Below are 12572 nucleotides of genomic sequence, written 5' to 3' on the forward strand. Positions count from 1 at the left end.
TGCAGGTTCCTAACCTCCTGTTCTGTTCTGCAGGTTCCTAACCTCCTGTTCTGTCTCTGCAGGTTCCTAACCTCCTGTCTGTCTCTGCAGGTTCCTAACCTCCTGTTCTGTGTCTCTGCAGGTTCCTAACCTCCTGTTCTGTCTCTGCAGGTTCCTAACCTCCTGTTCTGTGTCTCTGCAGGTTCCTAACCTCCTGTTCTGTCTCTGCAGGTTCCTAACCTCCTGTTCTGTCTCTGCAGGTTCCTAACCTCCTGTTCTGTGTCTGCAGGTTCCTAACCTCCTGTTCTGTCTCTGCAGGTTCCTAACCTCCTGTTCTGTGTCTGCAGGTTCCTAACCTCCTGTTCTGTGTCTGCAGGTTCCTAACCTCCTGTTCTGTCTCTGCAGGTTCCTAACCTCCTGTTCTGTCTCTGCAGGTTCCTAACCTCCTGTTCTGTCTCTGCAGGTTCCTAACCTCCTGTTCTGTGTCTCTGCAGGTTCCTAACCTCCTGTTCTGTCTCTGCAGGTTCCTAACCTCCTGTTCTGTCTCTGCAGGTTCCTAACCCCTGTTCTGTCTCTGCAGGTTCCTAACCTCCTGTTCTGTCTTCTGCAGGTTCCTAACCTCCTGTTCTGTCTCTGCAGGTTCCTAACCTCCTGTTCTGTCTCTGCAGGTTCCTAACCTCCTGTTCTGTGTCTGCAGGTTCCTAACCTCCTGTTCTGTCTCTGCAGGTTCCTAACCTCCTGTTCTGTCTCTGCAGGTTCCTAACCTCCTGTTCTGTGTCTGCAGGTTCCTACCTCCTGTTCTGTGTCTGCAGGTTCCTAACCTCCTGTTCTGTCTCTGCAGGTTCCTAACCTCCTGTTCTGTCTCTGCAGGTTCCTAACCTCCTGTTCTGTCTCTGCAGGTTCCTAACCTCCTGTTCTGTCTCTGCAGGTTCCTAACCTCCTGTTCTGTGTCTGCAGGTTCCTAACCTCCTGTTCTGTCTCTGCAGGTTCCTAACCTCCTGTTCTGTCTCTGCAGGTTCCTAACCTCCTGTTCTGTCTCTGCAGGTTCCTAACCTCCTGTTCTGTGTCTCTGCAGGTTCCTAACCTCCTGTTCTGTCTCTGCAGGTTCCTAACCTCCTGTTCTGTCTCTGCAGGTTCCTAACCTCCCGTTCTGTCTCTGCAGGTTCCTAACCTCCTGTTCCTGGCTGTGAGTCCTGAGGAGAAGGAGTCCTGGGTCAACGCTCTGAACGTGGCCATCATCAAAGCCAAGAACCGCATCTTAGACCAGGTACAGCATGTGGTCTGAGCTGTTGTTGGATCAGATGAGATGAGATGGAGCTTTATTTCTCCCCCTTGGGGAAATGCATGTGTTTATAGCAGCAACAGGGTCAGCTAAAATAGAATACAACACAAATAAAGTGATAAGTAACTATTGGAACAAGATATCATAAAACGTTGAGCATTTGAATGAACATGTTAAATATATTTACATAAGTGTGAAGATGTGAGTGCAGGTTTTATAAACCTGCTATACTTCAGAGAGTGCCAGACTCAGTGTGTGTGTGTGTGTGTGTGTGTGTGTGTGTGTGTGTGTGTGTGTGTGTGTGTGTGTGTGTGTGTGTGTGTGTGTTCAGGTGACCCTCGAGGAGGAAGGGTCTCTGGTTCATCCCACCAGAGATCGAGCAAAGATCCCTCAGGGCCGCCGGCTGCCGACCAGAGGACACCTGCTGGCCGTGGTACTGAGACATCTCTTTATATCATAGTGTCTGTCTATAGAGAGCTGCAGGAGAAGGACTATCTGAGACGTAGTGGAGTACAAATACTTTGTTACTGTACTTAAGTACATGTTTCTGGTATCAGTACTTTACTCCACTACTTATTTCTGAAGACTTTCTACTTCTTACATGTTGAACTCAAATACCTGTACTTTCTACTTCTTACATGTTGAACTCAAATACCTGTACTTTCTACTTCTCACATGTTGAACTCAAATACCTGTACTTTCTACTTCTTACATGTTGAACACAAATACCTGTACTTTATACTTCTCACATGTTGAACTCAAATACCTGTACTTTCTACTTCTCACATGTTGAACTCAAATACCTGTACTTTCTACTTCTTACATGTTGAACTCAAATACCTGTACTTTCTACTTCTTACATGTTGAACACAAATACCTGTACTTTCTACTTCTTACATGTTGAACCCAAATACCTGTACTTTCTACTTCTTACATGTTGAACTCAAATACCTGTACTTTCTACTTCTTACATGTTGAACACAAATACCTGTACTTTCTACTTCTTACATGTTGAACTCAAATACCTGTACTTTCTACTTCTTACATGTTGAACCCAAATACCTGTACTTTCTACTTCTTACATGTTGAACACAAATACCTGTACTTTCTACTTCTCACATGTTGAACTCAAATACCTGTACTTTCTACTTCTTACATGTTGAACACAAATACCTGTACTTTCTACTTCTTACATGTTGAACTCAAATACCTGTACTTTCTACTTCTTACATGTTGAACCCAAATACCTGTACTTTCTACTTCTTACATGTTGAACCCAAATACCTGTACTTTCTACTTCTTACATGTTGAACTCAAATACCTGTACTTTCTACTTCTCACATGTTGAACACATATACCTGTACTTTCTACTTCTCACATGTTGAACACAAATACCTGTACTTTCTACTTCTTACATGTTGAACTCAAATACCTGTACTTTCTACTTCTTACATGTTGAACACAAATACCTATACTTTGTACTTCTCACATGTTGAACACAAATACCTGTACTTTCTACTTCTTACATGTTGAACACAAATACCTGTACTTTCTACTTCTTACATGTTGAACTCAAATACCTGTACTTTCTACTTCTTACATGTTGAACACAAATACCTGTACTTTCTACTTCTCACATGTTGAACACAAATACCTGTACTTTCTACTTCTTACATGTTGAACACAAATACCTGTACTTTCTACTTCTCACATGTTGAACACAAATACCTGTACTTTCTACTTCTCACATGTTGAACACAAATACCTGTACTTTCTACTTCCTTACATGTTGAACACAAATACCTGTACTTTCTACTTCTTACATGTTGAAACTCAAATACCTGTACTTTCTACTTCTTACATGTTGAACACAAATACCTTGTACTTTCTACTTCTTACATGTTGAACTCAAATACCTGTACTTTCTACTTCTTACATGTTGAACTCAAATACCTGTACTTTCTACTTCTTACATGTTGAACTCAAATACCTGTACTTTCTACTTCTTACATGTTGAACTCAAATACCTGTACTTTCTACTTCTTACATGTTGAACTCAAATACCTGTACTTTCTACTTCTTACATGTTGAACTCAAATACCTGTACTTTCTACTTCTTACATGTTGAACTCAAATACCTGTACTTTCTACTTCTTACATGTTGAACTCAAATACTTGTACTTTCTACTTCTCTCATTTTCCAAACAGCTGGTTCCTTTAGTCTGAATGTGTGTTTGGTGCGTGATCATTATTCTTTAGAGTCATTGCGTGCCTATTGATTTGAACACGATCCGTGTATCCATCATTTCCTGGTCTTCTCTAAAGAAGAGGGACCAATGGAAACGTTGTCATGTTGCCGTTGTTCAGCATGGAAACATTCATTAGCTAACAATGACATTATTGTTCTATTAATATAAAGGGAGGTCAGGTACTCTTTAAAACAGCTGCTAGTTATGGGTACTTTCTACTGAAGTACACTTCAAAGTTCTTTACTTTGACTTGATAAAGAAGTTTAGTCAGTACTTCTACTTTCACCAGAGTATTTTTAAACACGAGTATCAGTACTTCTACTTGAGTAAAGGATGTGTGTACTTCTACTTGAGTAAAGGATGTGTGTACTTCTACTTGAGTAAAGGATGTGTGTACTTCTACTTGAGTAAAAGATGTGTGTACTTCTACTTGAGTAAAGGATGTGTGTACTTCTACTTGAGTAAAGGATGTGTGTACTTCTACTTGAGTAAAGGATGTGTGTACTTCTACTTGAGTAAAGGATGTGTGTACCGTCTCTCTCTCAGGCATCCACCTCCTCCCACGGGATGCTGACCCTGGATCTGGTAGCAGAGGAGGACGGTTTCTCGTACGACGCTGACTCTCGGGGGTCCTGGGAGGCCGACCTGCCTCGGGGGGGCTCCTGTGGTCAGGTGGCAGCTGAGGGGTTCTCGGGGCTCGGCGTCCGGCAGCGAGCGGGAACAGACGTCTCGAAGCTGAGAGTCTCCAAGGAGCCCAAAGTGAAGACCAGCAGCCTGCCCAGAGGGAGCGAGCTCTCCTGGGGGAAACACCCCCACCCCGAGCCCTCAAAGACCCTCAAGAACCAGCAGGTCTGGAAACAAATATTAAAGATAAAGAACATTTAAACATTTTACAAAATACACATCCTATAATAGTTCTGAAGATTTAGCAGCCAGGTATATATTGCACAGTTATTAACGGCATATATATACACATATATTGCACATTTTGCGGATATTGCAAATAGTTGGTATTTAACAACAAGGCCACACCATAGAAAATGGCTGATGCCACAACAGAGTCATACATGTCTGAAGGAGTGCCCCCTGCACCCCAAAAGACCTCAGTCTTTTGTTGTGTGTTTATATCTAAACCCACCGACCACTGAACCTCAGCCCTTTGTTTCAGGTCCTTCAGGCCCAGAGTCGGACGCCTCAGCCCGGGAAGAGGTTCAGCATGCAGGGCCGAGGGCGCTGCGCCTCCATGGATGAAGTCCTGTCCTCCAGGTACACTAACTCCTGAAGTCCACCAGGAACAGAGAACAGAGAGTAGTCTCAGAGAGCTGATCCAGATTTGCTGCGTCATGACCACATTACTAAAATGTGGGCGGGCTTTACCCCCACGGGCCAATCAGAAACGTTGCTGTTAGAAACAATGAGACGTGTTCTGGAAGTAATATGGTCTGTGTTCACATTAGCATGCTAACACTCAGAGCTAACCTGTGCTGGAGAGAGTGTGTGTGAAGAAGCAGGAAATCAAGAGGAAGTCACCTTGTGGTAAACCTGAGAGAGAGGAAGAGTTTGAGCTCCATCCTGTTTCAGAGAGGATCCTTGATTATGTTTTTTAAAGCTGCAGACCCAGAATCATGTCCTTAGTAACAGCTGGAAGAGAGGGGAGGGGGCTAGAATGATCAGTTTGGTATTTTGAGCAAAGCACTTCAGAGACATGTTTTTTATATATTTGTAAATATCTAACCCTATAATATAGTATAATAGGAGACCTTTGAAGCTCATGATGGTCCGCTAAAAGAAAGGGCGGTGAGGGGAGCGTTTTCCTTCCTCTCTAACTTCCCTCCCTCTGCTTCCCTTCAGACCGGCGATGATTCGCTCTGAGTTTCGCTCGGCTCTCCGGCGCTGCCCGACAGAGGAGGGGTCGACGGAGGGGTCGACGTGGGGGTCGACGGGGGGGTCCGGGGGGTCGACGGTGGGCCAGCTGCAGAGCCTCATCGCTCAGAGGATGCAGCGAGCGCAGGAGCTGCTGGAGGAGATGAGGCTGGAGGTAACTCTATATTCAAATTCAAGATTCAAAGGTTTTATCGTCAGATGCTCAGCAGCTACAGAGCAGCAATGACATTCTTCTGACCTGAGCTCCTCCAACAATGATACATATAATAAAATACAAATTTAAAAAAGTAGTGCAAGAAGTCTATACACATGTAAACAGAATATGAAATGTAAGAACAGAATGTGAAATTAAATAATGTACATTAAGACAAAATTAAATACGGTTTATTGCGGTGATAAGTATTTATATAAATAAGTAGATTGCAAGATGACAAACAGATGAATGTTTATCGAGGCACTTCACAGAGCTCAGGTGTTTAGCAGTCTTATGGCCTTGATGCAGGAAGAGGAGATAATGACATGTGATGCTGTGATTGACAGGAGCTGCAGAAAGCCAAGGCGGAGCGAGAGCGGGGGGGCAGCTCCCCCTACCTGAAGGGCATCGACTCCCCCCGCCTGCATCACCTGCGAGGATCAGACTCCCCCCACTCCAGGTGAGTTATCATATTTATCATATACAGACGCACAATGAAGCGCGGTCACATGACCTCACGTCACCTGAGTGGGCAAAATACTTTTTGTATGACACTGAGGTAAAACATGATTCCCGGCCTGCTAGTGCTAGGGATGCTAGCCCCCTGCCTCCCAGTTCCCAACCTGACACCATATGCCTCGGTGTGTTCTGTCTGGAGTCAGCCCCTGCTTCTGCCCCCTTTCCTGCTCCTGTCCAGGAACCTTTCTTGGGTACTCTTCTGGCCTTTGGAGGTCCATGGAGCCTCCAAAAGGCTCCTGAGAGAAGAAAGACCAGCCTGAGCCCCAGCAGCCATGCTTGTTCCATTGGTGGTCCTGCCAACACAATGTCTTGTTCCGTTGGTGGTCCCGCCAACACAACGTCTTGTTCCATTGGTGGTCCCGCCAACACAACGTCTTGTTCCATTGGTGGTCGCGCCAACTCCACGTTTTATTCCGTTGGTGGTCCTGCCAACACAACGTCTTGTTCCGTTGGTGGTCCCGCCAACTCCACGTTTTATTCCGTTGGTGGTCCTGCCAACACAACGTCTTGTTCCGTTGGTGGTCCCGCCAACTCCACGTTTTATTCCGTTGGTGGTCCCGCCAACACCACGTCTTGTTCCGTTGGTGGTCCCGCCAACACCACGTCTTGTTCCGTTGGTGGTCCCGCCAACACCACGTCTTGTTCCGTTGGTGGTCCCGCCAACACCACGTCTTGTTCCGTTGGTGGTCCCGCCAACACCACGTCTTATTCCGTTGGTGGTCCCGCCAACACCACGTCTTGTTCCGTTGGTGGTCCCGCCAACACCACGTCTTGTTCCGTTGGTGGTCCCGCCAACACAACGTCTTGTTCCGTTGGTGGTCCCGCCAACACCACGTCTTGTTCCGTTGGTGGTCCCGCCAACACCACGTCTTATTCCGTTGGTGGCCCCGCCAACACCACGTCTTGTTCCGTTGGTGGTCCCGCCAACACAACGTCTTGTTCCGTTGGTGGTCCCGCCAACACCACGTCTTGTTCCGTTGGTGGTCCCACCAACACAACGTCTTGTTCCGTTGGTGGTCCCGCCAACACCACGTCTTGTTCCGTTGGTGGTCCCGCCAACACCACGTCTTATTCCGTTGGTGGCCCCGCCAACACCACGTCTTGTTCCGTTGGTGGTCCCGCCAACACAACGTCTTGTTCCGTTGGTGGTCCCGCCAACACAACGTCTTGTTCCGTTGGTGGTCCCGCCAACACCACGTCTTGTTCCGTTGGTGGTCCCGCCAACACCACGTCTTATTCCGTTGGTGGTCCCGCCAACACCACGTCTTGTTCCGTTGGTGGTCCCGCCAACACAACGTCTTGTTCCGTTGGTGGTCCCGCCACCTCCCGGTGCTCCTGCTCCGACGGTCCAGCTGACTCCGGAGCTGTCCCGCCATCGCCCTCGCCCCTGTCTCCTGCTCCAGAGTTTTCCCGCCGCGATCTCTCCCCCTTCTAGGCCTCTTCGTTTCCCCCGGGCCGTCCGCCTGGGAATTGAGGTTACCGGCATCGGGGGAGAGGAGAAGGTCATTGCTGATTTCGAGGAGTACTGTGGTTTGAGCGGGATCCGGATTGAAACGTTTCTTAGAGGTTATTGGCAGAGGGTGATGCTTGAGATGTGACGCTACAGCGCGTTCCAGAACTTTGGACAGAAAGGGTAGGTTCGAGATTGGTCTGAAGTTATTAGGGTTGTCAGGGTTGAGTCCGGGTTTTTTCAGAATAGTGGTGATAGCAGCTATTTGAGGGATGGTGGGACGGTGCAAGAAGACAGGGAGGAGTTGATTGTTGCAGTGAGGCGTGGAGAGAGAGCAACCTCCGTTTCCAAATCCACCAGTGGGGTATTTAGTGACGTACTTTATGTGGTAGGTCTTGTGTTAACCTCAGATCTGGTTCCTCCTCCCTGATGTTATGATGTAGACGTTAAACCCGTTTCTTTTTCTCTCCTCAGTAAATCGTCTGGTTCTCCTCGCAGCAGGAGTAGCGACTCCCCTCGTCTCCGGGGGAGAGATTCTCCCCGTCTGAGGGGGAGGGAGTCTCCTCGGTCCAAAGCCAAGAAGAACCGATCCAAAGGGACGGACTCGCCTCGCTACAGAGGATCCAGCGACTCCCCCAAAACCAGCGACTCCCCCAAACCCAGCGACTCCCCCAAACCCAGCGACTCCCCCAAACCCAGCGACTCCCCCAAACCCGGCGACTCCCCGAAATGCCTCATTGTCTCCGAGGCAGCACAACTCAAACTGTCTTCGAGCTCCAACAAGGAGGACGACCCTCCTGATTCTGATTCCCCTCCCGACTCCCCCTGGGTTGAAGGGTCAGATTCGCCCCAGGGGGGCACCTCCCCTCGGCGGGGGAGCCAGGAGGAGTCTCCCCTCCTCTCCTCCCCCTCCTCCCCCCCAGAGGAGGACGTGGAGGTGGGGAGGAGGCGCGACGAGGCGGAGCGTCTGCTGGAGGAAGCCGTGTCGTCGTGGCAGGAGGCGCAGCAGATCCTGCAGGAGGTGAAGGAGCTGCAGAACCAGACGCTGAGGCGCCAGCGCAGGAAAACCTACGAGAAGATGGAGAGGAAGAAGGAGGAAGGGGAGGAGACGCCGGCATCACCCACCTCCCCCGAGGACGAAGGGTCTGAGACACCATGAGACCCCACCTCAGATACTCCTTCTCTGGATCTCAGTGTAGCAGCGTCTCAATAAAAACTCTAAATTGTACTCCTCAGGGTTTTCCTCTGTGATCCAGATCCCCCGATACTCCGATCCCCCGATACTCCGATCCCCCGATCCCCCGATCCCCCGATCCCCCGATACTCCGATCCCCCGATACCCCAAGCTGACGCTACGATCCGATAATACTTTAATGGTCAGATCAAGTCTGAAATGTAACTTGCATCACAGCAGCTCCATGTGTAACATCAACATAGACAAACATTCTCAAAGACCCTTGATCAGCTGTGAGAGACACCGATAAGCGCCAATGTTGTTTCTACGGGTTGTACCGACCTCCGATAAAATAAAGCTCTCTGATTGGCTGTTAAGCAAAGACAAACCATCATGAAAACAACAAATCCCCGCCATCAGGATCACACCGTCTGTTTTCATTTCACATCTGATCGTTACAAAAAACAGGACTTTGGATATCTCCACGACGACATGAAGACGTGAAGTGAGTACAGAGTGTGTGTCCTCACAATCCTGCGTCTAACAGCTGATTGGACGATGGCCTCTTCCTGTAATTCAGGAGCAGAATTCAGGTCCTCCGGGGGTCTCCTCTCTGCACTAACCCCCCCTGATTTCCCTTCTTTGAGTCTCTCTTAATTGACTAAATGTTTAATGAGGCGCTCCCCGTCTGTGATCTCAGACACAAAGTCTTCCTCACAGATATTCAGGTTCAGGAAATTAAAAAAGACATTGTGTGCTTTTAAGACTTTTTTCAAAGCTACGATGTCAACGTTTGTACGAAGGAGATTTTTTTAAATGACAAAAGCACTGAAGAGCACAATCTTTCCTACAGCACTGATTATTAATCTTTATAATATATATGATGTCTTCCTTTAGTTCCCAACGTGTCTGTGTTTCACAGCTGCAGAAATCAGGGAGTTTCATATTTAATATTTCACAGCGTGATGAGAGAATAAGCAATAATGTCTAAACACTGTAAAAAAACCTGAAACTGTGATTATTGACACAGGAACGTTTACAAGACGATAATATGACCGTTATTTTTATTATTAAACCCGTTCTTCCACCAGCTGAGGATCAGGCTTTAGTAAAACAAGGATCATCTTCATCGAACCTCGACTCAAAAGCAACGACTGAGAAATGAACCGATGATTACACGTGATTTACATTTGGGACAAAGTTTACAAAAGACGGATTTATATCCCATGCGTTTCATGTCTCCTAACAATCATGATGAAGTGTCCTAACAATCATGATGAAGTGTCCTAACAATCATGATGAAGTGTCCTAACAATCATGATGAAGTGTCCTAACAATCAGATGAAGTGTCCTAACAATCAGATGAAGTGTTCTAACAATCAGATGAAGTCTCCTAACAATCAGATGAAGTCTCCTAACAATCAGATGAAGTGTCCTAACAATCAGATGAAGTGTCCTAACAATCAGATGAAGTGTTCTAACAATCAGATGAAGTCTCCTAACAATCAGATGAAGTCTCCTAACAATCAGATGAAGTGTCCTAACAATCAGATGAAGTGTCCTAACAATCAGATGAAGTCTCCTAACAATCAGATGAAGTGTCCGTGCTGCTCGCACACCAAGAAAGAGTTTTCTATGAGAACATGTTCACGCTGCCAACGGGACGACTCTGACGTGCTCCTGACCAATCAGAAACATGTGACTAACAAACAAGTATTAGAAACGTATATGACGTTATTTATGCGTTGCCAACACACTTAACGTAGTACAGATGAAATAAGGAACGTCACGTGTCTCGAACACTTAATGACATTTTGCTAAATCTGGAAAAAGGTATTTATGTTCCAGAAGAAAGAGAGGAAACCGTAGGACGTGTTTCTAAATGACACGTTAACTGTAAAAATGCACTTTCTGAAAGTAGGACGCCACGAAGAGCTGCCGGTCGTTTCCTTTAAACGTCAGAAATCTGATGTTTTCTTTTTATAAATCACTTCTTGTGTTTGTTGGTGAAAATGTGATTAATTCTGCATTTATTTCAGTTTTTGGTCGAAACGTCTGAACTCCTCTCCAGTCTGAGTGATGTTTGCACTGTGAGTCATAACGTGGGGCACTGGAGAATATGTTCAATGTTTTCTGATTATTTACCTTCAGATTTATATGTTGATGTTTTTGAATGACTGTATACAACAATGCATTGTGGGTAAATGGATTAAACCACCTCGTCTACACGCTGAATAAAATAAGCTAATTAAAAACGTTCTGTCATTTTTCTGTGATCAAACATTTCTAATAATACTTTTTCTTGTTTGAATAAAAATACGTTTCTAACCCGAACCAGAGTCCTGCACGGGTCTGATTTTCAAGACCCGCTCCCGCCCCGCGACGTGGAACACCGAACCCACCCCACGACGTGGAACACCGCTCCCGCCCCGCTACGTGGAACACCGAACCCGCCCCACGACGTGGAACACCGCTCCCGCCCCGCTACGTGGAACACCGCTCCCGCCCCGCGGAACACCGCTCCCGCTACGTGGAACACCGCTCCCGCCCCGCTACGTGGAACACTGAACCCGCCCCGCTACGTGGAACACCGCTCCCGCCCCGCTACGTGGAACACTGAACCCGCCCCGCTACCCGCACATATTGCCAATTAGTTCCGCAAGCCGATCCGAACCCGCAGATATGAGCAGTGAAAACGTGCAATTATTAACACACGCAGGTGCAGATTTGTCTCAGAGAGCGTGGGGTGTTGGTTCTTTGCTCCTCTGGAAACCAAAAGCCTCCAGACTTCTTGAGGAAGAGTTATAGTCCAGCAGATATGTGAAATATCTGAATGAATTGTGCTTTTGATGATAAAAACATGAACTTTGGCACACGCATGCCCTGAGGAAGGTTTTTGGCTATAGGGCCATCGCATATGTGTCCATTGGTTGTTATTTTACCGGTAGCCTAGGGTCTAGATTCTGGTGGCTAATCCTACATGTTCAAGGATGGGGAATGCAGTGGTACTATTTACAACATGCTAGAATGTAGCTAACTCCATGTATCTGGTGTTCAGGGAACAAAATACACATATACCATTAACATATTTATTATGGTGACATGTTACATAATATATATGTAATTTAATTTAGTCCGGCAGTGGCTCAGTCAGTAGGGGCTTGGACTGTGAGCCGTAGGGTCGCCGGTTCAAGTCCCCGACCAGACCTAAAATATGGAGTGTGGACTGCTACTTGGAGAGGTCCCAGTTCACCTCCTGCCCTGTCGTGGTGCCCTTGAGCAAGGCACCGGACACCCCCCTTCCCCCCTCACTCCCATTGCTCCCCAGCCGCTGTGCAATAGCTGCTCCTGGTACTAGGATGGGTTAAAAGCAGAGAACACATTTCACTGTGTGCTCTGCATGTGTGACCAATACAGAGGGTTTCATCTCTCCCTATTCTATTCTATCTATAATATTCAGTTCACGACAGGCCTGCTAATGAGGTCCAGTAAACTTCCCATCCACCTGTGGCCGTTCAGGGGCTGCAAACATCATCTGTCCCCAGCAGTGACCAGCTTGGAAGGCAGCTCTCTTTGTGTGCTGAATCACTGCTGCTTGTGTTGGGGGGAGTCCTTCCATTGGTCCACCTTTCTGGGTGAAGAGCTGCCTGATTGGCTGACTCCTGGCTGCTAGTGCGGTCATACAATACCAGAGAGCAGTGTCACACTCACTTCTCTACTTCCCCTCTTCTACGACCAGGCCAAGTCTGTGGCCACGATTCATCATTCCTTGGATCGGTGAGGCAGGCTTTAGAGATTCTGAATCCTGGTCAGATCACTCTGGATCCACCTCTACACGCTGT

General features: G+C 47.2%; 1 protein-coding gene across 1 annotated transcript in view; it reads left to right on the forward strand.

Annotated features, from left to right (window-relative positions):
* The window catches only part of plekho1a (pleckstrin homology domain containing, family O member 1a), a 21151-nt gene extending 10166 nt beyond the window's left edge, over positions 1 to 10985 (forward strand). Inside the window, exons 4-10 of the mRNA XM_034201358.1 lie at positions 1142 to 1246; positions 1593 to 1694; positions 4057 to 4359; positions 4679 to 4776; positions 5362 to 5548; positions 5935 to 6047; positions 8031 to 10985. Of these exons, the coding sequence (XP_034057249.1) occupies positions 1142 to 1246; positions 1593 to 1694; positions 4057 to 4359; positions 4679 to 4776; positions 5362 to 5548; positions 5935 to 6047; positions 8031 to 8715 (1593 nt within the window). The 3' untranslated portion in view covers positions 8716 to 10985. The remainder of the gene's footprint in view (positions 1 to 1141; positions 1247 to 1592; positions 1695 to 4056; positions 4360 to 4678; positions 4777 to 5361; positions 5549 to 5934; positions 6048 to 8030) is intronic.
* The last annotated feature ends 1587 nt before the right edge of the window (positions 10986 to 12572 follow it).

This window comes from Gymnodraco acuticeps, unplaced genomic scaffold (genome assembly GCF_902827175.1).
Source record: "Gymnodraco acuticeps unplaced genomic scaffold, fGymAcu1.1, whole genome shotgun sequence".
Lineage (NCBI taxonomy): Eukaryota > Metazoa > Chordata > Actinopteri > Perciformes > Bathydraconidae > Gymnodraco > Gymnodraco acuticeps.